This window comes from Lampetra fluviatilis, chromosome 33 (assembly GCF_964198595.1).
Source record: "Lampetra fluviatilis chromosome 33, kcLamFluv1.1, whole genome shotgun sequence".
NCBI classification, from domain to species: domain Eukaryota; kingdom Metazoa; phylum Chordata; class Hyperoartia; order Petromyzontiformes; family Petromyzontidae; genus Lampetra; species Lampetra fluviatilis.
Genome location: NC_136307.1, coordinates 11,747,162 through 11,774,448, shown reverse-complemented (window position 1 = coordinate 11,774,448; position 27,287 = coordinate 11,747,162). Strand labels below are relative to the sequence as shown.

At 57.0% G+C, this 27,287-nt stretch overlaps 1 protein-coding gene across 1 annotated transcript; it reads right to left on the bottom strand.

The window, feature by feature from the left end:
* Positions 1-2,425: 2,425 nt before the first annotated feature.
* Positions 2,426-27,287, bottom strand: LOC144944073 (disheveled-associated activator of morphogenesis 1-like). The gene is given in 25 exon segments (XM_078872130.1): positions 2,426-2,869; positions 4,160-4,330; positions 4,892-5,023; positions 6,603-6,663; positions 6,884-6,991; positions 9,501-9,669; positions 10,363-10,451; positions 10,745-10,851; positions 12,219-12,303; positions 13,621-13,730; positions 14,684-14,791; positions 14,955-15,098; positions 15,100-15,216; positions 15,929-16,110; positions 16,435-16,493; positions 16,996-17,134; positions 17,316-17,433; positions 17,559-17,625; positions 18,514-18,617; positions 18,773-18,883; positions 19,243-19,576; positions 20,976-21,070; positions 21,408-21,479; positions 26,387-26,473; positions 27,099-27,287. Coding segments are annotated over 25 exon segments (3,159 nt in total). The 5' UTR covers positions 27,279-27,287; the 3' UTR covers positions 2,426-2,659.

Sequence of the window (27,287 nt, the reverse complement as noted above, 5' to 3'; positions counted from 1 at the left end):
GTGAACTATAAACTAAACTATGTTTAACTTACCAGGTAAAGCGCCACTCAGCTAGACAGCTATTCTTTCAGACGCGACCTGGCCACAAGTGATAGCTCAACGAAGTGGCTTAAGCGGCAATGCATAACAGCCAAATACTCTAAATGTGGAGGGGTAAATCGGAAAATCCACGCGACCACGGGGAGAAACTCCAAATATACAGACATCGTTAGGGTCGGTATCGAACCCACGATCTTCTGTATACCATGCTAGTCGGTTAACATCTCGCCACCGTGAGGGAGGATTGCTGAGAGTAGAGGAAGAGAGAGAGAGACAGCGGGGCGAGGACCGGGGCTGGTACCCCGTTTTAATCTTCGCTCCGTCTCCTCGCCGTGGGCAAGGGGAGACCTGGGCCCGTTCACTCCCTCACTGCAGATCTAACTCGGAGTAACCCCGCGTCCCAGGTCCAACCCAACCGTTCCGGGCTGGGGCCGAGCTGAGCCCCCTCCGGGACCCCCTCTCCATATCGATATAAATCTGTTCCACTCATCGCTCCATTCACCACTTGCATCACACCAAGCGGTGTGCAGTAGCTATCGAGTGTGCAGGCGGTGCAACTGCGATTTTGTCTTCTAGTGCAAGGAGCAGGTGGTACTGCACGTGTACTGTAAACTGCATGTGCAGGGTTGAGTTTACGAGGGGGCTGGCCGGCCGAGAGCAGACCGCGTGGGACACCGCAACGCGCTGCGCTGTGGGGTTCGGGCGGCCGCAGTCCCTGCACTGTGTGGGGAGAGGCGGGGGGGGAGGTCATCTTTAATTTTCCAAATTTTCCACTGCACTTGTGCCCACCGGACTGAGGGGCGTGGGTGGGTGGGAGGCGGGAGGAGGAGAAGTGGGTAAGGGGGTGGTGGGGACGGGAAGACGTGGGCGGGCGAGCGGATGGAGGGAGTGGGGTTGGGAATTAAGTTCACGCGCGACTTTTGGACGTGACCGTGAATCGCGTAACCGGCCGCACAGTTTCCACCCGCGCGAAATAAGGGCAAGAACGACGACTCCGATTCACGTACATTCTTGATCTCCACGATACATGCAGAGGCGATGTCTGTCCATCCGTATACGATGCACGAATTCATCCCGCCCCGAGTGGGAGATGAAGAGAGAGGGAGAGAGAGGGAAAGAATACACCGCGGGGAATGAGTGACGAGAGAGGCTGTCATGCCGCACCACGTCTCGTTGGAAGTCACGAAGTCAGGGGTCAAGTTCAAGGTCAGGGGTAGTGTTTGGGATATGTCAAGGTCTGGGGTAGGGTTAGTGATTGGAATGTGACAGGGTCAGTGTCAGAGTTAGTGCTTGGAACGGGTCAGGGTGAAGGGATTAAAAGGGATTAAAAGGGATTAAAAGGGCTCCCCCCCCCCCCCCCAGCTGTCCAGTGCACGGAGCAGTTGCACCGCCTGCACACTTGACCGCCACGCCGCTGTGGTAGCCGCTACGACGCCAGGGTCGGGCCTCCGTGTCGGGCGGAGGAGTCCGGGGCACGCGGCTCCGGGGGCCACATCCTCCACCTCGCCCAACCCACGTTCAGAGTTCGTCATAAACCGGTGCACAGGAGTATGTGCATCTAGAGTAGACTCGCGTAGATTGTGGACATTCAGACAGTGGTGAAGGTGGCCCTGTATTCCACGGTGTGCCATACGTCAACACCGCTTTGTACAAGAGTCGAGTGCACACCAGGACTTGTACACATTTACATTTTGACACCTTGGATAGCCATACTCTAGTGGTAGTGCCTTATGCCAATATTCCCTATGCCAAGCCAGACTTGCAGCGTTGTGTAAAATACTGAGAAAGTGAGCGCCTTGTTGTGGTCCTGGCCAGGGCTGGGTTCTCTGTGAGACGCGCCGAGATAAACGCAGTGCGTGGACAAACGGAGACCCGGGGTCAGACTCGATGGGGTCAGGGTCACCACCTGACCTGTCTGACATCGTGGTCCTTCGCAGACCCTTCTGCGTCATCGCGAGCAGCAGTGGTTGCACGATAAATGGTTAACATAATCGTTAGCAGTGGCAAAGAGTTAACATGAGTTCTAGATTTGAAGCTTTCGTGACTGCAAGGATTCATACTCTTAGTTTTTTCGGTGAAGTCACGTAGGAAAAAAAAATGAAATTAAAATTAATAAAAGTAATAATAGAAATAAAATAATAAAAAATCACGGCGTTTCGGAGGCAACACAAGTCTCCGTCATCAGGTGGGACCGTCACAGCCAGATTTGCTGTATCAAGTGAGGCAGGGATTCGAAGATGCATCTTGGAATCCCTACCTACGTGACTTTACCGAAAAAACTAAGAGTATAGTTAACATGAGGTTTAACAGTGTCAACACAACCGTGAACTGTGGTAACACGAGTGTGAGCAGTGGTAACTTCAGCGTGAGCTGACTCCCCCCCCCCCCCCCCCCCCCCAAGTCCTTTAAGGACCCCTCCTATCCAACAAGCCATTGTTGAGCGTGGCCCCGAAGGGTCGAGTCGTCACTTTTCCACCGAAGAACAAACCCGCGCACACCTCTCAAAGTTCCGTGTAACGCCGGTATCCAGATGTCGGCGGCACACATCAACTCCTGGCACCCGGACGCGCTTCACCACCACCCCCCGGGGTCGCCCCGGACGGGGCGGCGCCATAGGCGCTCAGTAGAGGCCCATGGTGTTGCGCTCACGGCCCGCCTCGGGCACGGCGCTGGACACGCGCTTGCGCTGCCTCTTGACCTTGAGGAGGTCCTTGTCGAAGACGTCGCCGGAGCGCAGCGCCGACACGAGCTCGTCGAACTCGCCCTGGTCCCCGTCGGGGCCCGCGGCCGCCCGGCGCGCGCTCCGCTCCCGCTCGCGTTGCTCCTTCATCTGCGGTAGCCGGCGGGGGAGGCAGAATCAGAATCTTTATTTAGACTGGCGGAAAATCCGATGAGCTACGAAGCTTATTTTTGTTATCTCGCAGATGTCGCAGTTAGGGGGCACAGGGTCAGAAAGTTACAACAAAGGAGAGAAAATCACTAAAGATAAATACGTAAAATAGAGTATATAAGTTCTAGTTGTATAAGTATACCAATTCCCAAGGCAGTAAAACAACAGCAAGAACAGTCCCAGACCAGTTATTGCATCTGTCAAATATAATGGATTGGCAACCTACCCATCAACCAAAGCCTCAACAATGTACCACGTCACCGACTCAACTCCCGATCCTCCTCCTGGGATGGCACCGTCACCACCCGAGAATCTCGCCCAGAGACGCAGAGACTCGTCCACTCCCTCCGAAAACCGGCTCCCCTGATGGTCTCTCTCTATCTCTCTCCGAGAACCAGGAGCTTCGGCCCTCGTTGTCGCTCTTTGCAGTGAAGCTGTCAGATTTCTTTGTACCTTCATTCTGGCCACATTGTGGCCGATGTGCCACGAGATGGAGGTGATGCCATTGCCGTGTGGCTGCGGAGGACAACGCCTGGCTGAACCAGCGCTACTAAAATCTGGATTTCGTCCGCCCGCGGTTAAACCGGGGTGCCCCCCCGGGGTGGCCAGTTTACGGCCTCGGCCTGTAAACATCATTCGCCACGGTGGCGAGATGTTATCTCCCTCGCCCGGTATGCAGGAGGTCGTTGGTTCTATCCTGACCCTGACGCCTGCTGTATATGCAGAGTTTGCATGTTCTTCCCGCAGTTGCGTGGGTTATTCTCCAAGTCCTCCAGTTTTCCCCTGCACATTTATAAACATGAGTTTAGATTACTTGGCTGCTATAAATTTACACGTGATGAACCACTTCGTTGAGCTATGATTTGTGGCCAGGTCGCTTCTGAAGAATAGTTATATAACTCAGTGGCTTGTACCTCCAACACACCGGTGTGCTGCACTAGTGACGAATTGGCACGTTCTGTTTACGTGACAACCCTTACTAGTTGGCTGTGTCAGTGGTGGCGGGTTTTAACGACACATTTATATATTTACGCGATCTAACCCAAAAACCTCTATTATGGATAAAATTAAATATTTAACACGCTAGATTCAGGTTTTGACTCAAACTGCCTCGATTCCACCTTTCAGGTCCTCAACGTTCACAAACACCAAGCCATCCGCGGCCTCTCACTCTTGATCCGAGCCCTGAGTTGACCTCCGACCCGACCCCTTTACGCGTGTGCGACCCACCTGTGCGTCGAGGCGTGCCCTCTTCTCCTCCTCCTCCCTCTTCTTCCTCGAGTCCTCCAGCTCGTGCTGGGCCTCGGCGAAGGCCTGCAGGAACGTGTCCAGGATCCCGAAAAACTCCTCGGGCTGCGAGCGGCTCGCATCCTCCCCAAAGTGGCCCACGGCCCAGCTGAACTGAGCCCGTGGGGGTAGGGGGGGGAGGAGAGAGGGGGGGAGTAACAGGGAGGGATACGAACAGCAGAGCGATAGGGGGAGAGAGAAGGGAGAGCGAGAGAGGCGGCAGGGGGGATATAGGGGACGAAAGCAAGAGGGAGATGGGGAGAGAGGGGAAAAGGAAGTGGGCAGGGGAAGGGAGCAGGGGGGGGGGGAAGGGAGGGGGAATGGTGGGGGAGGGAGGTGGGAGTGCGAGGGGGAGAGCAAGTGACAAACGGGAAGGGGGGAGACAAAGGGGGACGAGAGAGGGGTGGCGGTTACTTGAGGAAAGACACTGTACAGGTTCCTGCATACACCTGTTGCTGCGGTAGTTGTGTGACAGTGGTAGCTCTTATAGCTGCAGTAATGTAGTTGTGGTCGTGTAGCTTTAGTAGCTCTGCGGAAGTGTAGCTGTAGCTGTGATAGCGTTAGCTGTATTTGCGAAAGCTGTATCTATGGTAGCTGCAGTCGCTGTAGCAGCTGTGGTAGCTGTGGTAGCTGCAGTAGCTGTATCAGCTGTGGTAGCTGCAGTAGCTGTAGCACCTTCTGCTTGGCGTCGCACAGTGCCTCCTCGAGCTCGGAGAAGCGGTAGCTGCCCACGTTGATGAAGCTCGTCATCACAGGGACGAACCTATCCCCCTGGCCCGACGGGTTGGCGCGCTGGTACACCAGCTCCTGGGGTGGGGCGAGGGGCACCGAGTCAGGATGGGGGGGCGGGGGGGGGCTCATCGCTGGGGGGCCCTTGCCACATCAATAAGGGCTGTTCCTGGTGGTGCCGGAGTGGGGGGGGGGTCCCCCACGGTATGGGGTCAAGGGGTCTCAGGGGTCGTGCTGGGCAGGACCAGTGCTCACGGCACCACCTGGGCTGGGTGTGGGCAGCTGTCAACTAGGTCCTGGGTGCTGTGCACTGGTGACACCAGTGGTGTCACCACTGGTGTCACCACTACTGTCACCACTACTGTCACCACTACTGTCACCACTGGTGTCACCACTGGTGTCACCACTGGTGTCACCACTGGTGTCACCACTGGTGTCACCCCTGCTGTGCACTGGTGTCACCACTGGTGTCACCACTGCTGTGCACTGGTGTCACCACTGGTGTCACCACTGCTGTGCACTGGTGTCACCACTGGTGTCACCACTGGTGTCACCACTGGTGTCACCACTGCTGTGCACTGGTGTCACCACTGGTGTCACCACTTCTGTGCACTGGTGTCACCACTGGTGTCACCACTGGTGTCACCACTGCTGTGCACTGGTGTCACCACTGGTGTCACCACTGGTGTCATCACTGCTGTGCACTGGTGTCACCACTGGTGTCACCACTGGTGTCATCACTGCTTTGCACTGGTGTCACCACTGGTGTCACCACTGGTGTCACCACTGGTGTCACCACTGGTGTCACCACTGGTGTCATCACTGCTGTGCACTGGTGTCACCACTGGTGTCACCACTGGTGTCATCACTGCTTTGCACTGGTGTCACCACTGGTGTCACCACTGGTGTCACCACTGGTGTCATCACTGCTGTGCACTGGTGTCACCACTGGTGTCACCACTGGTGTCACGACTGGTGTCACGACTGGTGTCATCACTGCTGTGCACTGGTGTCACCACTGGTGTCACCACTGGTGTCACCACTGGTGTCACCACTGGTGTCACCACTGGTGTCACCACTGGTGTCACCACTGGTGTCATCACTGGTGTCATCACTGGTGTCACCACTGGTGTCACCACTGGTGTCACCACTGGTGTCACCACTGGTGTCACCACTGGTGTCACCACTGGTGTCACCACAGGTGTCACCACTGGTGTCACCACTGCTGTGCACTGGTGTCACCACTGGTGTCACCACTGGTGTCACCACTGGTGTCACCACTGGTGTTATCGCTGCTGTGCACTGGTGTCACCACTGGTGTCACCACTGGTGTCACCACTGGTGTCACCACTGGTGTCATCACTGCTGTGCACTGGTGTCACCACTGGTGTCACCACTGGTGTCACCACTGGTGTCACCACTGGTGTGACCACTGGTGTCACGACTGGTGTCATCACTGCTGTGCACTGGTGTCACCACTGGTGTCATCACTGCTGTGCACTGGTGTCACCACTGGTGTCACCACTGGTGTCACCACTGGTGTCACCACTGGTGTTATCGCTGCTGTGCACTGGTGTCACCACTGGTGTTTTCACTGCTGTCACCACTGGTGTCATCACTGGTGTTATCACTGCTGTGCACTGGTGTCACGACTCACGTCCTCGACGCTCTTGAGCTCCTTCTTGATGTTGTTTATTTCCTTTTCCAGCTCCAGAAAACTGTGGGGGGAGGGGGGGGTGAGTGGGGAGGAGTGGGGGGGGGGGTTACGAATGCGACTGAAGATAATAGGCAAAGCAGATATCCGTCTCGAGGAGTCTGCATGTGTCCGACCACGTGACCATCCACGTGACCGTCCGTGTGGCTATCTGTGTGTCCGTCCGGGTGTCTGTCCGCTTGACCCTCCATGTGTCGGTCTCTGGTGGAGTGTGCAGGACGTACTTGACCCTGGCGGCATCCGGTATGTGCTGGAGGTCAGAACGCAGGGCCAGCACTCCGCGGAAGTGTCGCTCCAGCACTGTGATGAGGTAGTGCAGCAGGGTGATGTTCCTGCACGAGCACGAGACATGGTGAGGGGGGTGGGGGGTGCACGGTGAGGGGGAGGGAGGGGGGGGTGCCCACGTCCCCACCGATTGCGAGATCCGTGTGTGTGTAGATAGAGGCAACGCGGCACGCCGGGAGTGATGAGGATGGCATGGAGGTTTATATTGCTGCCAGTGGTGGTGGTTACTGTGGTGGTGGTGATTGCTGCTCACTCAGAGGAGGAGTTAGAGGCGCTGCTGCTGAACCTGGAGCGTGCCACGAAGAGGTGGGGTCATCAGCCCCACCAAAGCTCAGCAACCTGCCTGGGTATTTTGTGCTATAGGACATTCTACCCCCAAAACTCCCATGTGGTAATGGGGCAGTTGTGAAGAGAGTTGAAAGTTTTCCATACTTGGACAGTGTGCTCATGACCAGCTCCGATTTGACAGCAGAGGCATCACTCTGAATCAGTCGAGCGGCATATTTTTATCAGCTGCGTAACGCTGTGTGAAAGCTACCTGGGGTCTCTCGCTCCACATAAAGCTTTGGGTTTTCTCAGCCACGGTCATCCCTTCCCTTCTTTATGCTTGCGAAGCGTGGGCCCCTCTAATGGAACATCTTTGCCGGTTAGAAACATTTAGGCTGGTCTGCCTATGATCTGTCCCATCAGTGAGCTCCTCTGCCAGGCAAGGCTGCGTTGGCTGGGTCATGTAGCCTGCATGCCCAGGCACCGCATGCCTAAACAGCTTTTGTTCGGCCGGATCGAGGGGGCTAAACGGGCGCGGCACGGGCTAGAGAAGAGATGGAGTGATGTGGTACAGGAGGACGTGGAGCTGAGTGGACTTGCCGATGACTGGTACCAGCGGTGTCAAGATCGGCCTCTGGAGGAGGCTGATGAAGGACGCTACTGGGCAGTTGGAGGCAGTCGCCCTCCAGCAATAACGGAGGGCAGAGGAGCGATGCTCACAACAATGAGCAGAGCGTCGGGTGGCTAAAACACAGCAAGTTGGCACAGTAGGGGGAACAGGTGGTGCATCGGCCAGTCATCTCAGTCGACCCATGGCACCTGGGTCTGTGCCGTGACCTGCCAGCGGGCGTTCGACACTTCACGTGGCCTTGATGTGCATATAGACTGGCACAAGCCCTTTGGTGACGTCACCGTCACTTAGTGGCGATTGGCGGTGGTTGTTGTTGTTGGCGGTTGTGGTTACTGTGGTGGTGGTGGTTACTGTGGTGGTGGTGACTGTGGTGGTGGTGACTGTGGTGGTGGTGACTGTGGTGGTGGTGGTTACTGTGGTGGTGGTTACTGTGGTGGTGGTGGTTACTGTGGTGGTGGTGGTGACTGTGGTGACTGTGGTGGTGGTTACTGTGGTGGTGGTTGTGGTGGTGGTTACTGTGGTGGTGGTTACTGTGGTGGTGGTTACTGTGGTGGTGGTTGCTGTGGTGGTGGTTGCTGTGGTGGTGGTTACTGTGGTGGTGGTTACTGTGGTGGTGGTGGTTACTGTGGTGGTGGTTGCTGTGGTGGTGGTTGCTGTGGTGGTGGTTGCTGTGGTGGTGGTTACTGTGGTGGTGGTGATTACTGTGGTGGTGGTGACTGTGGTGGTGGTGACTGTAGTGGTGGTGACTGTGGTGGTGGTGGTTACTGTGGTGGTGGTTGTGGTGGTGGTTACTGTGGTGGTGGTGACTGTGGTGGTGGTGACTGTGGTGGTGGTGACTGTGGTGGTGGTGACTGTGGTGGTGGTGGTTACTGTGGTGGTGGTTACTGTGGTGGTGGTGGTTACTGTGGTGGTGGTGACTGTGGTGACTGTGGTGGTGGTTACTGTGGTGGTGGTTGTGGTGGTAGTTACTGTGGTGGTGGTTACTGTGGTGGTGGTTACTGTGGTGGTGGTTACTGTGGTGGTGGTTGCTGTGGTGGTGGTTACTGTGGTGGTGGTTACTGTGGTGGTGGTTACTGTGGTGGTGGTGGTTACTGTAGTGATGGTGGTTACTGTGGTGGTGGTGGTTACTGTGGTGGTGGTTACTGTGGTGGTGGTGGTTACTGTGGTGGTGGTTACTGTAGTGGTGGTGGTTACTGTGGTGGTGGTTACTGTGGTGGTGGTTACTGTGGTGGTGGTTACTGTAGTGGTGGTTACTGTGGTGGTGGTTACTGTGGTGGTGGTTACTGTAGTGGTGGTGGTTACTGTGGTGGTGGTTACTGTGGTGGTGGTTACTGTGGTGGTGGTTACTGTAGTGGTGGTGGTTACTGTGGTGGTGGTTACTGTGGTGGTGGTTACTGTGGTGGTGGTTACTGTAGTGGTGGTTACTGTGGTGGTGGTTACTGTGGTGGTGGTTACTGTGGTGGTGGTTACTGTAGTGGTGGTGGTTACTGTGGTGGTGGTTACTGTAGTGGTGGTGGTTACTGTGGTGGTGGTTGTGGTGGTGGTTACTGTAGTGGTGGTTGCTGTGGTGGTGTTTGCTGTGGTGGTGGTGGTTACTGTGGTGGTGGTGGTTACTGTGGTGGTGGTGGTTACTGTAGTGGTGGTGGTGGTGGCGGCACCTGTCTGTGCTGGACTTGGTGTCGGCGATCTTGTTGAGGCTGCCGATGCGGAAGCCGAACGCGTTCCCCCGCTGCCCTTTGTTCATGAAGTTGCCGAACGCGAGGACGACCTCCAGGAGCTGGCGCAGACTCTCGCAGCTCAGCGCCTCGCGCGACGCCTCCAACACCGCTACCCAGACACACAGAGACGACGACAAAGAGACCCCCCCCCTCAGTGTAGCTTTTACACGCTCCAGGGGCAAGCGCTGCTCTTAGCGCCGGGCGCCATCGAAGTCCGGCACGGCACGCGAGGGGGTGAATTGCAGGCAGCTCACGCCCCGCACAGCCAAGCACGTTCACTCACTCACTTGTTCACCCACCCACCCACCCACCTACTCACATCTTCACTCACTCACAGACTCACTCACTCGTTCACTCACCCACCCACCCACCCACGTCTTCACTCACTCAGGGTGAGGAGAGCAAGGAGGTTTGGAGGAGGGTGAGGAGAACGGTGGGCGAGGAAGGTGAGCAGGGTGGGCGAGGAGGTGGGTGAGGAAGGTGAGAAGGGTGGGTGAGTTGGGTGAAGAGGGTGGGTGAGGGAGGTAGGTGAGGGAGGTAGGTGAGGGAGGTGGGTGAGGGAGGTGAGTGAGGAAGGCGAGAAAGGTGGGTGAGGAGGGTGAAGAGCGTGGGTGAGGGTGAGGAGAGTGGGTCAGAGGGTGGGTGAGGAGGGTGAGGAGGGTGGTGAGGAAGGTGGGTGAGGAAGGTGAAGAGGGTGGGTGAGGGAGGTGAAGAGGGTGGGTGAGGGAGGTGAGGGTGAGGAGAGTGGGTCAGAGGGTGGGTGAGGAGGGTGAGGAGGGTGATGAGGAAGGTGGGCGACTACCTTCCACCTTGGGCTTGCACTCCTCCACGCGCTCCGCAAACTTCTTCTTGAAGTAGAGCGCCTGCAGCCGCTGCTGGTAGTGGGGGATTCTGGGGGGGGGGGGGGGGGGTGTCAACTCTCACCGTGCCAGTGGAGCGGTGTGATGTCCGTTGTGTGGCGTTGTGTGGCATGGTGTGAGTGGTGTGGCATGGTGTGTGTGGTGTGCATGGTTTGTGCGTTGTGGTGTGCGTGGGGTGATTTGCGTGTTGTGCGTGGTGCGAGTGGTGTAGAGCGAGTGGTATGGTGTGCTTGGTGTAGTTGACGTGGTGTGAGTGGCGTGAGTGGGGTGTGTGGTGTGGTTTCCGTGGTGTACTTGGTCTGCGTGGTGTGGTGGGACCCGCACCGGCTCATGTCGAACAGGAAGCGGTCTGCGCGCGCCATGCGCTCCGTCTCGTTCTTGTGCTCCTCCAGCAGGTCCACGTCGCTCTTCTCCGGCACGAATTTCAGCAGCTGGGGGCAGATATGGGTGACCCGGTGACCCCGTGACCCCACAACCTCATGATCCCACTACCCCAAGTGAGTCAGACTTCCACACCTGACCACGAGGTAAAGGGGTGCACATGTGTGTGTGCGTGTACGTTTAACATCCATTTTGACCGTGTAGTTTGTGAAGCTTTCGATGGCTGTACCAGAGGAATTTCCATCTGGTACAGATATAATGGGTGGCTAATCAATGCAGGGGTGCGGTCTAGGAATGGCTCCTTATTGGTCAACCATGTTATGTATGCTGATGATCTGGTGATTGCTGCTCACTTAGAGGAGGAATTGGAGGCACTGCTACCGAACCAGGAGTGTGCCACGAAGAGGTGGGGACTTACCATCATCCCCACCAGAACGAAACACCTGCCTGGGCATTTTGTACCATTGGACACTCCACCCCCACAACTCACAATTGGTGATGGGGCAATTGTGGGGCAATTGTGGAGAAAGTGGAGAGTTTTCCATACTTGGGCAGTGTGCTCATGACCGGCTCCGGTTTGACAGCAGAGGTCTCACTCCGAATCAGTCCAGTGGCATCTGTTCACCGGCTGTGTAATGCTATGTAGAAGCTACCTGGTCTGTTGCTCCACATGAAGCTTTGGGTCTTCTTGGCTATGGTAATCCCCTCCCTTTTCTATGCTAGCAAAACGTGGACTCCCTGAATGGAACATCTTCTCCGGTTAGAAACATTTAGGCTGGCCTGCCTATGATCCATCCTGGGTTTAACCAGGCTGGATTGTGTGAGGAGCTCACAAATCCTTGAAAGTTCTGGACAAAGTCCCATCGGTGAGCTCCTCCGGCAGGCAAGGCTGCGTTGGCTGGGTCATGTAGCCTGCATACCCAGCCCATGCATTCCTAAACAGTGTTTGTTTGACCAGATAGAGGGGGCTAAATGGGTGAAGCACGGGCTAGAGAAGAGATGGATCGATGTGGTACAGGAGGACGTGGAGCTGCGTGGAATTGCCGATGACTGGTACCAGCGGTGTCAAGATCGGCCTCTGTGGCCATTTGGAGGCAGTCGCCCTCCAGCAACAACGGAGGGCAGAGGAGTGACGCTCACAATAACGAGCGGAGCGCTGGGTGGCTAAAAGCAGCAAGTTGGCACAGTAGGGTGTTACAGCTGGTGGTGCATCTACCGGTCATCTCAGTCAGCCAACCCGTGGCACCTGGGTCTGTGCAGAGACCTCCTGTGAGCGAGCCTTCGACACTTCACGTGACCTCAAAGTGCACCTGACACAGACGCCGTGGCGACGTCACCGTCACCTCGTGGCGAATGGCGGTTGTATTGGTATTGGTGTGAGAGTGAGAGAGTGAGTGAGTGTGAGTGAGAGCCCCACCTGCTCCAGCATGTCTTTGGGGAGGTCTTCGTGCTCGTCCATCTGCATGACCGCGCGCTTGATCTCCTCGTTGGTCAACTTCAACCTGAGGTGTCAACAACATCAACGACATCAGCAACGTCAACAATATCACCACTACCACCAACAATCACATCAACACCACCAACACCACCAACACCACCAACACCACCAACACCACCAACACCACCAACACCACCAACACCACCGCTAACCATCAACGGTGCTGCAGTGGAGAGGGTGAGATGCACCAAGTTCCTGGGTGTGCACATCTCTGAAGACCTGTCGTGGAGTCACAACACTGCATCACTGGCCAAAAAAGCCCAACAGCGCCTGTACTTTCTCCGCAAACTGAGAAGAGCAGGAGCCCCGCCCCCCATCATGCACACCTTCTACAGAGGCACCGTTGAGAGCATCTTGACGAGCTGCATCACCGTGTGGTACGGCACCTGCACCGTGTCCTGCCGCAAGACTCTGCAGCGCATAGTGAGAGCAGCTGAGAGGATCATTGGTGTCTCTCTCCCTCCTCTTCTGGACATTTATAACACCCGCATCACCAGCAAAGCAATCAAGATTGCAGGTGATCCCACCCACCCATCTCAGCCTCTTCAGCCTGCTGCCGTCAGGGAGGAGATTGCGGAGTCTTCGGGCCAAGACCAGCAGGCTCAAAGACAATTTCTTTCACCAGGCTGTCAGGAGACTCAACTCCCTCCCTGCTCTACCATCACTCCCCCCCTCTGCCCACCCTCCCCCCTTTGCCCCCTGACCCCCACCCCCACACACACATTCACTCGTACATCCTGATCTCTGGACTGCACATTGCACTACATCGCACTACCACACCGGTTTAAATATCTTATTTCTTTAAATATTTTATTTAAATAATATTTTACATTTTATAATTCTTGACTGTTGTTTATTTTAAGTCTATTACATTTTGGATTATTTATCTTGTGTTGATCGCCGATTGTTTATTGTTTATTTATGTCTGTTAATTGTGATTCATTTTTTAATTGCTTGGTTGCACCGTGGGACCAAGAGAGAGGACTGTAATTTCATCTGTGTTGTATGTCATGCATGTAACACACTTGACAATAAAGTGACTTTTGACTTTTGACTTTGACTTGAACATTAACACCACCAACACCACCAACACCACCGGTGACATCAACACCACCATCACCACCAGTAACATCAACACCACCAACACCACCAACACCACCGGTGACATCAACACCACCATCACCACCAGTAACATCAACACCCCATCACCACCAACACCACCAACACCACCATCACCACCATCACCAACACCACCAGTAGCATCAACACCACCGCCATCGGTAGCAAGGCCCCAGGCGACCTCCCCCCCCCCCCCACGCACTTGGAAAGGAGGATGACGCAGTTCTGGGCCCTGCGCCCGTCAATGACGCTCAGCTCCTTGGCCTTCCGGCTTGCGTTCAAGATGTCCTCTGTCGAGCCCACGTTATCCCTCTGGTGGGGGGAGGGGGGGTCACTGCTCAACCTCTGCGGTGACGGAGGCGATGGTGGTGATGATGACGTTGCTTGTGGTTCAGACGATAGTGGGGATGGTAATGTCGATGATGACGCTGATGATGACAGTGGCGTTCATGTTGACGGTTGCTGATGATGATCCCGGCAGCTGATAGGATGGTCACGATGATGATGATGGTCCTGGTTGGTGACGAAGACAACAATGAAAACGATGATGGTGGTGCTCGTGCTCGAGATGCCGATCGTGGTCAAACAACGTGCGTGAGCGTCACGGGTGCAGGGAGGCTTTAATCCAGCAGCGGAGTGACGCAGAACTCTGCGTTATCGAGTACAGTCGATCATCGATTATATTATCCGGGGGATTCGGGGAGGAGGGGTCGCTGGATTTTCAAAAACGCCGGATAATCAATCATCATCATGATTTAAAATAGCTTATTTTTGCACATTGTTGCGCAACATTATGTTTGTAGGTGTTGTGTACATGTTTTTCTAGTGTTTTAAATTAGTTTACACTGAAATTGGCATAAACATACAAACTGACAAAACTAAAAATCCTACTTTAAAAAGTTACTTTATTTACTGTACCATACCTTACCACTCCAATCTCGATGGCTCTCCATGGGGCGATGTATTTCCATCCAGTATTTTGATTGTTTAAGTTGAATGTAGTGTATAATGTACCATGTATAATATGTAACACTGAAATAAAGCATTGCTACTTTTTTTGTCACGTACACTGTGCTGATCGCCGGACTGATTATAGCCTTTGGAGTGGTTTTGCCGGCTTCGCCAGATCGGCCCGGGACCTCTGTGTAATGTTGGAAGCCGGATAATCGATGATCAACTTGTATATTCATATTGATGAAAACGGCGGTGATGGTGGTGAAATGATGGTGGCGATGATGATTGTGATGACATTGGCGAGTGTGCACCTGAGGCTTCTGGTAGGCCGAGAAGGTCTTTTCCAGGTCCTCCAGATCCAGGACCTTGAAGACTTTGAGGTCGTCGATCTCGTTCCACACCGTGTCGCCGAGCTTATTCTGCGGCCCGGAGGGATTCACAACTCGGAGGCGTTCATTCACGAACTCGTCACCAATCAACCAATCACGAATCGACATCGTTTCCCTGCACCTGCAGCTGACCTCTGATGACCCCTGCGACCCCCCCACCCCGCAACCCCGCGTAACCCCGCAACCCCCTCACCTCGGGCAGCTTGGTCCAGTTGAAGGACTTGAGGGGTTGCGACGGCTGTGGGAGGTTCTTCCTCTTGGCGGTGCCCTGGGCGCTCATCCCCGGCAGGGGAGGAGCCCCGGGTGGGCCCCCCGGGGGAGGGGGAGGCGGGGGGGGGAGGGGGTGGCCCCCCGCCGGGGGGCGGTGGTGGCCCCGCGGGGCCCCCCAGGGCGGAAGAGGCGAGGGAGCCGTCCTGCCCGGGGCTGCCGGGGGCCAGGCCACCGGGCACCGCTCCCTGCGGGCACACGGGCCGCACGCACGGGTTTATCATCACGGCCTCCACGGGGGGGGGGGGGGGGGTCACAATACCTTCAATCACCCCGCCCACCCCACGCCCCACCTCCGCCCCCCTCCCCCCCACCCCCATGCATCCCTAAAGGTTAACGAGGTCAGGGTCCCAGGGATCAGATCGGGGTCACTGCGCCTGGCCAGATTCCCTAGTCCAGGTTCAGGGTATTGTGTTGTGTTACTGTCCTTGATGTCATTGCAGGATTTCTGAGGCTCGCGTCCCAGTCAGGATTGCTTATGGTCAAGGTTAGGGTTACTAGGGGTCAGGGTTGTTAAGGGTCAAGGTTAGGGTTACTAGGGGTCAGGGTTGTTAAGGGTCAAGGTTAGGGTTACTAGGGGTCAGGGTTGTTAAGGGTCAAGGTTAGGGTTACTAGGGGTCAGGGTTGTTAAGGGTCAAGGTTAGGGTTACTAGGGGTCAGGGTTGTTAAGGGTCAAGGTTAGGGTTACTAGGGGTCAGGGTTGTTAAGGGTCAAGGTTATGGTTACTAGGGGTCAGGGTTGTTAAGGGTCAAGGTTAGGGTTACTAGGGGTCAGGGTTGTTAAGGGTCAAGGTTAGGGTTTCTGGGGGTCAGGGTTTCTCAGGGTCGGCCTTACTCGGGGTCAAGGTTATGATTGTTTGGGGGGTCAGGGTTCAGGGTTGCCGGGGGGTCAGGAGGTCACCGTGCGGGCCAGCTGTGCGGCGAGCGCGGCGGCCTGCTCACGGGCGCGGCCCAGCTCCAGGCTCTCGCGCTCGAGGCGCTCCTTCATGCGGCCCAGCAGCCCCTCCAGCTCCTCCTTCTCCTGCGTCTTGGCGTCGCACTCACGCTCCTTGCGCTCCAGGCGGCCCTGCACCTCCCCGTGCTCTACCCGTGGTGGGGTCGCGGGGTCGCGGGGTCGCGGGGTCGCGGGGTCGCGGGGTCGCGGGGTCGCGGGGTCACGGGGTCACGTCGATCACGGGTCACAAGACAGCGTCATGACGCGTGGGGGTCGCGTGGGGGTCGCGTGGGGGTCGCGTGGGGGTCGCGTGGGGGTCGCGTGGGGGTTACAACGTGTGGGAGGGATCAAACGGGCCTTAGTAAATATGGGGTCACGTGGGGTCAAATACGATCAGAACTCACAGGGGTTGGATAGGGTCACAACACCCGGAGGTCACGGGCCCCTCCGCTACCCACGTCCCCCCTCCTCACCTTTCCTCATCTTCTCCGCTTGCTCTTTCCACTGCTTCACTTCACCTTCATTCACCAACCTGGGAGAACAGCGGACGTGCGGGTGAGGAGTGCGGTGAGATCGGAGAGGAGATTGGTGAGGAGAGCGGAGGTTTGCATGCGATGTATAATGCTGTTCTGGGTGTGGTGTGCGTGGCACGGTTTGCTCTGCATTGTGTTGTCTGTTGTGCTGTATGCTGCGCAGTGTGCCATGTGTTTATCTTATAATAATTTATATAATGCCTTATCGAAGGCACATTACACAGAATTAATAATAGTACATATTAATGTAATGGTGGAGATGAGGTTAATAAAATATATGAGGGGAAGCAATGGGAATTTCTGTGATTCGTGAAATCAGTGAACGTGTGCTGTGCTGCGCAATGTGCTGTGTGGTGGTGTATGCTGTGTTGCGTGGTGTACTGCGTGGTGTGCTGTGCAGTGCTGTGCACTGTACAGTATGCTGCGTGCTGTGCACCACGTGGTGTGCTGTGCACCACGTGGTGTGCTGTGCGATGTTCTGCGTTGCGAGGCAGTCCCCACATGCGCACGATGTTCTTGACGTTGAAGTTGTCGAGGGGCGCGATGTCCGGGTCCTCCCCACGTGGGCCCTGCAGCACCATCTGCTGCACCAGGCGGTCGAGCAGCTGCCAGTGCTGCACCGTAGTGCCCACCTTCTTGTCTGCACCACCACCACCATCATCATCAACATCACCGGTACCATCATCACCACCACCACCGTCGTCGTCGTCATGATCATCAATAACATCACCACCACTAGCATCAACATCACCATCACCGGCAACATCATCGACATCACGAGCCATCGTTCGTCAGCCTCGCACGATGCCTGCCCCACTCACAGGGCATCTGCAGGCAGTGGAAGAGGATGGACATGAGGTGGGGGTACGCGTCCGTGAAGCTCAGCTTCTTCCGGATCGCCTCGAACATCTGCCCCGCACTCCGCGTGTCGATGTGCGTCTGAGACACGGGGGGGCGGGGGGCAGTGGGGGGGGGGGGGGGTGTTAGATTGAAGCCCGGGCTCCACGCTGGGGCACGCTGCTCGAGGCCGGTGGGGGGAGGGGCCAGTGAGCGCCGGTCCTCACCGTCTCGAACCTCCGCGCGATCTCCGCCTCGTCCTCGTTCCGCGACATCTCAAAGAAGTCCAAGTGCCTGCGTGGGCGCACGCAGACGCACGGACACACACGCTTACAAAGATCCCCTGTGTAGCCTGCACAGACTGTTGGGGCAAGTGCTGTTCGCGAGCACCTATGAAGGCCGGCACGGCGCATGACGGGGTGGGTGGCCAGCACCATGCTCGGCCACCTTTCTCTCCCTAGAGGCAATGTTTACACACCGCACAGTACTCATTTGAGGCTGACTCGACCTAGGGGAGGCCCGTGACTGATTCAGATAATTGTCACTGGTGTTGGCCGTGAGCGGGAATCGAACTCGGATAGCCGGGTTCATAGCTCAGTGCGTTAACCACTGACTATCGCTCCCCAAGTCAAAGACAAAGATCCCCCGTATAGCCTCTTTAATAGACTGTTAGGTCAAGTGCTGTTCGCGAGCACCTATGAAGGCCGGCACGACACGCGAGGGGGTGGGTGGCCAGCACCACGCCCAGCCACCTTTCTCTCTCGAGAGGCGAAGTTTACACACTGCACCACGTACTCATTTAAGGTTGAGTCGACCTAGGAGAGGACCATGACCAATTCAGATAATCGTCACTGGTGTTGGCCGTGAACTGTTATTGAACTCGGGTCGCCGGGTTCGTAGCGCAGCGTAGCGCTAACCACTACCGCTCCCCATACACACGCATGGACACAGACAGACACAGACACACGCAAAGGGGGCTGAACGTCGATGTGCACACATCGCTCACCCGGCCAGAGACACCCGGCACCCGGCCGCCGTTTCTCTCTGGGATTCCAGTTGGAACTGGAGAGAGCCGGGAGGCGGCAGGCGACCAGCAGCCACAGCGAGAATCATACTGGATGGGATGCGGTGTGCCGTGTGTACGGTGGGCCTGGGGCTGGAGGCGGGTGGGGGAGGGGTCACCTGTCGAGAGTGGTGTTCTCGAGCTCGCGCAGCGCGTCGATGAGCGGCTGCAGGCCCAGCATGAGGAGCTCATAGCGCAGGTGCAGCCGGAACTCCAGCTTCTCCTGGCTCGCACAGCGGGGGTCGCGGTGGGGTCACGGTGGGGTCACGGAGTTATGGGGTCAAGTTCATGTGTCACAGGGTCAGGGTAGTGGGTTTAGAGTTGACGTTCTGGTTGGTGCGAGGGTTGGAGTGAGAGAGGGATGGGGGGGGGGCTCACCTTCCCGGGCCCCGCGTTGAGCACGGCGTTGAAGAAGGACATGATGGCCGTCTTGAGGCCGAGCTCCTGGCGGTAACGTCCCGTGTTGCGTGCGAGGTCACTCATCAGCGTCTGCGGGAGAGTGAGGAGAGTCGTGCACCACAAGAGCCTCGCTGATTTTGCGAAGCCTTTGGTCATCGAGTTGCAGCAGAATTATACGAAACACAAAACGCCTTCTGTAAGTAATACGATGATGACGATGACGACGATGAGAATGACGGTGAGTGGTGCCCATCACAGAGGAGCCACGAGTCGACTTAAGAGAGCCGGGGGACACGTCGCGAGACGGGAGGAGAGGCACGCGGGAAGAAGAATGGTGACGAAGGTGGAAGCACCGAGAGTGCCGGTGACGGCAGTGGCAGTCATGACGACGGTGACAATGCCGGCGAGGACCGTGGCGACGCGGAGTGCGGCGTCGAGCGTGGCGTCACCTGGAAGCGCGTGCGCTCGCTGGCGAACTGCTGGAAGTTGACCATGGCCTGCAGCACCTTGCGGTGGCCTCCCGGCACGAGGCAGAGCGCGCCCAGGATCTCGAGCGCGGCCACCTTGGTGCGCGGCGCATCCACGGCGAGGCTGCGCGCGATGGCGTCTACGGCCGTGGGGTGGGCCAGGACGTGCGCGCGGCCCTGCGCGTTGTTCATCAGCGCCTTGACGCAGCCGATGGCGGCGGCGTGCGCGGGCCCCGACGCCGTGTCCTCGTCCATGCGCTCCAGGAAGTGCAGCAGCGCCGAGAGGCCGTCCAGCTCCATGAAGCGCGTCACGAAGCTGCGCGTGTGTGCGCGTGCGTGTACGTGCGTGTGAGCCCATGCGTGTGTGTACGTGCGTGTATGTGCGTGTGAGCCCATGCGTGTGTGTACGTGTGTGTATGTGTGTGCACGTGTGCGTACGGAGCAGTGCAGGGGTGCAGAAGAGCAGTGGTTAGCCCCCTGGTGACGCAAGTTCGACCGATAATGGTGGCGAATATATTTGAACTGGTCTTGAACCTCCCCTAGGTCGACTGGGCCTTAAATTAGCACCTGGCAGGGTGTAAGGTGCCAGCGTGTGAAGTGTAAGCAAAGATGTGATGCGAGACAAAGGCGGCAGGGTGTGGTGCTGGCGACCCACCCCCTCGTGTGTCGTGCCGGCCTTAACAGGCGTTCACTTACGGCACTCGTCCCACCCAACAGCCTGTGTAGGCCGCACGGGGGAGCTTGTGTGTGTGAGACCCAAGCAGGAGATGTGAGGTGAGGTGAGGGTGAGCTGAGAGTGAGGTGAGGTGAGGGCTAGGTCAGGGTGAGGTGAGGGTGAGCTGAGGGTGAGGTGAGGGTGAGGTGAGGTTGAGGTGAGGGTGAGGTGAGGTGAGGGCGAGGTGAGGGTGAGCTGAGGGTGAGGTGAGGGCGAGGTCAGGGTGAGATATCAGGTGAGCAGAGACACGGTGAGGAGTATTCAGAACATGGGCGCAGGGTGTCACTGTGCAGGGTGCCGGGGTGTCGGGGTGCAGGGTGTCATTGCGCAGGGTGTCATTGTGCAGGGTGCCGGGGTGTCATTGTGCAGGGTGTCGGGGTGTCGGGGTGTCGGGCTGCAGGGTGTTATTGTGCAGGGCGTCATTGTGCAGGGTGTCATTGTGCAGGGTGTCGGGGTGTCGGGGTGTCATTGTGCAGGGTGTCGGGGTGTCATTGTGCAGGGTGTCATTGTGCAGGGTGTCGGGGTGTCAGGGTGTCATTGTGCAGGGTGTCGGGGTGTCGGGGTGTCATTGTGCAGGGTGTCGGGGTGTCAGGCTGCAGGGTGTTATTGTGCAGGGTGTCATTGTGCAGGGTGTCATTGTGCAGGGTGTCGGGGTGTCGGGGTGTCATTGTGCAGGGTGTCATTGTGCAGGGTGTCGGGGTGTCGGGGTGTCATTGTGCAGGGTGTCGGGGTGTCGGGGTGTCGGGGTGTCATTGTGCAGGGTGTCATTGTGCAGGGTGCCGGGGTGCAGGGTGTCATTGTGCAGCGTGTCATTGTGCAGGGTGCCGGGTGTTATTGTGCAGGGTGTCATTGTGCAGGGTGTCATTGTGCAGGGTGTCATTGTGCAGGGTGTCATTGTGCAGGGTGTCGGGCTGCAGGGTGTCATTGTGCAGGGTGTCATTGCGCAGGGTGTCGGGGTGCAGGGTGTCGGGGTGCAGGGTGTCGGGGTGTAGGGATGCACCGGATGGGCTGGGTGCGCAGCGCCGTCTTGAGTCCCTCCACCACCTGCGCGCGCTCCGCCTGCTCCTCGGGGCTGTAGCCACTCACCGAGGTCATCTGCAGCACCGGGCCAGACACTCACCACTCAGCTCACTCATCACGTCACTCACCACTCAACTCACCACTAAAATCACCACCCAACTCAGCACTCAACTTACCCTGTCACTCACTTACCCTGTCACCACTCAACTCACCATCACCATGTCACTCACCCACGCACCCATTCACTCACCCACTGACCCACCCATGCACCTGCTTGCTCGCTCACCCATTCACTCACCCACTGACCCACCCATTCACTCACCCACTGACCCACCCACTCGCTCACCCACCCATTCACTCACCCCACCGACACACCCATCACAGGTCGCTGCGTCACCTCGCCGCCACTCACCGAAGACATCTGGTTGATGCTATCGATGTAGTAGTCGGGCCAACTCGTGGCCGAGCGGTTCGGATCCTCCTCCTGAAACAACAGCACCACCAGCATCATCATCAGCACCAGCAACATCGTCAACATCACCGTCATCATCGGCAGCACCGTCATTAGCGTCATATCAGCATCATCATCAGCACCAGCAACATCGTCAGCATCACCGTCATCATCGGCAGCACCGTCATTAGCGTCATATCAGCAACATCATCAGCACCAGCAACATCGTCAGCATCAAAATTTGTATCGTGTGTGTATCTGTGTGTATGCGTGGGGAGCAGCAGCGAAATGGTTATCGCGCTGCGCTACGAACTCGGCGACCAGAGTTCGATTCCCGCTTACGGCTAACACCAGTGACGATTATCCGAGCCGTTTGTGCGTCTCCCCTCGGATGCCGACTACACACCGCCCCAGGTACTCAAATGGTTACCTGGTGCGGTGTGTCGTAAACATCATCACTGGGGATACAAAGGCGGCTGGGCACGCGTGGTGCTGGCCACCCACCCCCTCTGTGCCGCGGCGGCGGCCTTCAGAGGGTGCTTTCTCACACGTGGACTTTCTGCGACCAATGTTATCCATCAACATTTTTGTTGGTTAGATACAAACGTGTCATTACACCCACCACCCAGCATAGCGAGCCAGGGTTCTCAAGTAAACACAAACATGCCAATTAGTCACTCGTTCAGGACACTAGTATGTTGTAGACTAAACCCACGACATTTTTCAGTTTCAGTTGCATTTATTAGCTATAACCCTGTGAGCCATGCGGCTCTTGACTCGGGTGCAACCGCAACAAACAAAAACATGAACAAGAAACATCTTAAAGGTGACTACACGCAACAGGAAATCCAGGAAAAAACAGCAGAGTCTTCCAGAAAAAACACCGTATTTCAAAACACCGTACAATTCGTGTACGACGTTTCGCCGGTAATTATAAGCAGCCTCATCATAGGCGCTACTCGCTAACAGCCACTTGCCTCTGCAGTCTGTTAAATCTACACGGGGGATCTGTGCGTATGTGTGTGTGTGTTTGTGTGTGCGTGTGTGTTTGTGTGTGCGTGTGTGTTTGTGTGTGCGTGTGTGTTTGTGTTTGCGTGTGTGTTTGTGTGTCTGTGTGTCTGTGTGTGTTTGTGTGTGTGTGTTTGTGTGTGTGTGCGTGTGTGCGTTTGTGTGCGTGTGTGTTTGTATGTCTGTGTTTGTGTGTGTGTGTTTTGTGTGTGTGTATGTCTGTGTTTGTGTGTGTTTGTGTGTTTGTGTGTGTCTGTGTGTGTGTTTGTGTGTGTGTGTGTTTGTGTGTGTTTGTGTGTGTGTGTTTGTGTGTGTGTTTGTTTGTGTGTGTGTTTGTTTGTCTGTCGCTCCGCACGAAGCTTCAGGTCTTCTCGGCCACGGTCATTCCCTCCCTTCTCTACGCTTGCGAAACGTGGACCCCCCTAATGGAGCATCTTCGTCGATTGGAAACATTTAGGCTGGCCTGCCTACGATCCATCCTGGGTTTAACCAGGCTGGATTGTGTGAGGAGCTCACAAATCCTTGAAAGATCTGGGCAAAGTCCCATCGGTGAGCTCCTCCGGCAGGCAAGGCTGGGTTGGCTGGGTAATGTAGCCTGCATGCCCAGCTACCGCATGCCTAAACAGCTTTTGTTCGGCCGGATCGAGGGGGCTAAACGGGCGCGGCACGGGCTAGATAAGAGATGGAGTGATGTGGTACAGGAGGACGTGGAGCTGAGTGGACTTGCCGACGACTGGTACCAGCGGTGTCAAGATCGGCCTCAGTGGAGGAGGCTCGTGAAGGACGCTACTGGGCAGTTGGAGGCAGTCGCCCTCCAACAACAACGGAGGGCGGAGGAGCGACGCTCACAACAACGAGCGGAGCGCCGGGTGGCTAAAGCACAGCGAGTTGGCACAGTAGGGGGCACAGGTGGTGCATCAGCCAGTCATCTCGGTCAGTCGACCCGTGGCACCTGCTGGGTCTGCCCCGTGACCTCCTGCCAGCGGGCGTTCGACACTTCACGTGGCCTCAAGGTGCACATGGCCTGGCACAAGCGTCGTGGTGACGTCACCGCCACTTCGTGGCGAATGGCGGTTGTTGTTGTTGTTTGTGTGTGTGTGTGTGTTTGTGTGTGTTTGTGTATGTGTGTGTTTGTGTGTGTGTTTGTGTGTGTATATGTGTGTGTGTTTGTGTGTGTGTGTGTCTGTGTTTGTGTCTGTGTGTGTGTGTGTTTGTGTGTGTGCACCTGTTTTCATCGGTTGCGTAACGCTGTCTGGAAGCTACCTGGTCTGTCGCTCCGCACGAAGCTTCAGGTCTTCTCGGCCACGGTCATTCCCTCCCTTCTATACGCTTGCTAAACGTGGACCCCCCTAATGGAGCTACTTCGTCGGTTGGAAACATTTAGGCTGGCCTGCCTACGATCCATCCTGGGTTTAACCAGGCTGGATTGTGTGAGGAGCTCACAAATCCTTGAAAGATCTGGGCAAAGTCCCATCGGTGAGCTCCTCTGGCAGGCAAGGCTGCGTTGGCTGGGTCATGTAGCCCGCATGCCCAGCTACCGCATGCCTAAACAGCTTTTGTTTGGTCGGATCGAGGGGGCTAAACGGGCGCGGCACGGGCTGGAGAAGAGATGGAGTGATGTGGTACAGGAGGACGTGGAGCTGAGTGGACTTGCCGATGACTGGTACCAGCGGTGTCAAGATCGGCCTCAGTGGAGGAGGCTCGTGAAGGACGCTACTGGGCAGTTGGAGGCAGTCGCCCTCCAACAACAACGGAGGGCGGAGGAGCGACGCTCACAACAACGAGCGGAGCGCCGGGTGGCTAAAGCACAGCAAGTTGGTACAGTAGGGGGCACAGGTGGTGCATCAGCCAGTCATCTCGATCATCTCGGTCAGTCGACCCGTGGCACCTGCTGGGTCTGCCCCGTGACCTCCTGCCAGCGGGCGTTCGACACTTCACGTGACAGCCTCAAAGTGCACTTGGCCTGGCACAAGCGTCGTGGTGACGTCACCGCCACTTAGTGGCGAATGGCGGTTGTTGTTGTTGTTGCACCTGTCCAGCTGGTGTGGCTGCTCGTGTGACAATGTGGATTGACCGGACACGCAACTCGTTGTTATTGTTCTGTGATTTACCTCCTTTAACTCGCAGGGTGGCGTCCGGCAACAATGTGCTCATCCTCACAACAACTTCCCACACACGCCTACCACCACATATCTACACCGCGTCACACGTCCCAGACACCAAAGCGCACGCACGCACACAACGTCACCGTCCTACACCTACCACACCCAACCCGCGCCGGGTGTGGTAGGTGTACCTGCGATTAGCACGGTCGGCAACGTACGGTGCAAAAGAAGTTCACCGTACATACGTACGCACGTTGTCGTCTCTCCCCCGCTGGGTTCAACAACCACACTGCAGGTCACAACAACAACAACAGATATAAAGACAAAGACGCCCCCGTGTAGCCTTAACAGACTGTTGGGGCAAGTGCTGTTGGCGAGCAACTATGAAGGCTGGCACGGCACATGCGGGGCTGGGTGGCCAACACCACGCCCGGCCGCCTTTGTCTCCCCAGTGGCGATGTTTATACACCGCACCGGGTACTCAATTGAGGCGACCTCGGGGAGGCACAGGCTGAAAATAATCGTCACTGATGTTGGCCGTGAGCGGGAATCGAACTCGGGTTCGCCAGGTTCGTAGCGTAAACCAATACACTCCCCACAAAACAACAACACTCACACACACCCACTCGCTCAGTCACCTACACCTCACTACACTGCAAGGCACCCCACTTCCTCCACTGCTCCACTCTGGAAACCCCTCTCCCATCATCATCATCGTCGTCGTCGTCGTCATCTCTTCTTCCCAAGCTCTCACAACAACAGTTAACCTCGCTCAATTCAAGAAACACGTCACACTCTCCGTGTCTATTCCAACGTTGCTAACAGTGCTGATTGTTGCTGGCTGCTCTGATGCGCCGGGGCCGCGATTTAAACAAAAATGTAATTTGCTAACACGTCGCACGTCAGAACCTACCGCATACCACGTCACTGCCCCCCCCCATCCGCATACCACGTCACTGCCCCCCCCCCATCCGCATGCCACGTCACGCACCAATTCCAGGCAGGAACCCCACGTCCACCTGTGTGCTCGTCCCGCCAGCCAGTCGATACCTAAGTAGCCCCCACCCCCTACCCACCAGGTGCTGCTGCAGCACGCAGGCCCCAATCGCACCGCGTGGGTCACGGGGAGCTCGTTTGACCATACTTCACCGTTCCGGTCGGCGCAAGCTTCGTGACGCGGGTGGGGCCACTCGCCGACGTTAGCCGTGGCCGGGAACGGAATTTGAGAAAACCGGGTTCACGGAGCAATGCGCTAACCACCGCACCACCGCTCCACATTCCTGGGTTTAATCCCAGATTAATCCCAATGGATCTTCGACCACACCCGTCTATCCCCCCTCGCCCCCCACCGCACCCTCACCCTCCTCCCCCAGCGGACACCAACTCAAAACAATTATGAAGTTGGGCCGGACGTCGCTAATCACCCTAATAGCCATAATTAACAACTGGTTAGCTCCGCAGCGTCCCGGAAAGGCCCCGGCGAGCCTCAAGGCTCCTCGCGGGAGGGTTCTGCGCCGCGACGTTGGGCACGAGCTCCCCGAGCGCTCCCCGCCAGGACCCCGTGGAGTGCCCGGAGAGAAGCGGCACTCGCGAGGAGCTGGCGCCCTCGTAGAGTAGCAGCCTCCCGGCTGTGCGCCGCCAGTCACCGCAACGCACCTGCGAGGGAGACCCTGACAACTGCGACTGCCCCGTGTGTGTGCCTACTCCTGCGTGTGGCTGCCCCCCGCTGCCCCCCCTCCCCCACAATGTGGTTGCCCCCCACCTCTCTACGTGTGACTGCCATCCCAGTGAGGCTGCCCACTATGTGGATGTTCCCCCCCCACCCACCTTCTTGCTGCAGTAGAGCTGCCACTTCTTCTCGTCGGGCAGAGCGAACATGTCCGCGCGGTTCTTCTCGGGGAGATCCAACTCGTCCTGCAGAGGCGGGGCAGAGCTCGCGTGAGACTCACGCAGACGCACTCGCAGGCATGCGCACGCAGACACGCGCACGTGCATAGGCACCCGCACACACAGACATGCACAGAGACACACGCACACACAGACATGCACAGAGACACACTCATGCATAACACACGTATATAGACAAAACAAACAAAGACAAAGATCCCCCGTATAGTCTTAACCGATTTTTGGGGCAAGTGCTATTAGCAAACACGTATAAAGGCCGGAACGGCACACGAGGTGGCGGATGGGCAACACCACGCCCGGCCGCCTTTGTCTCCCTAGTGGCGATGTTTACAGAATGCACCGGGTACTCATTTGAGGCTGAATCAACTGAGAGGAGTCCGTGGACCGGTTCTGATAATCGTCACCGGTGTTGGCCATGAGCGGGAATCGAACTCGGGTCACCGGGTTCACAGCGCAGCATAGCGCTAACCGCTACACGACCGCTCCACACCTGCACGGGAACACGCAGCAACACACACACAAAGATGCACGAACACAGACACGCACCTACACGTAGACACGCAGGCACGCACACGGTTGAGTCAAGGACCACACACACACCGACTTGGGGGGCGGGGTGGGGGGCACGCACCACGAGCTCCGCGAAGAGGGCCTGCAGCTCCTCGTGGGGCGGCATGGGCGCCTGGGGCCACTGCGGGGGGGCGGCGGCCCCCCCCGGGCCCTGCACGGCGTGCGTGATCTGCTGCGAGCCGTGGTGGCCCAGACCCAGCGTGCGCAGCAGCCGGCTCTGCCTCTTCTTCTTGCCCGCCATCCTCCTCCT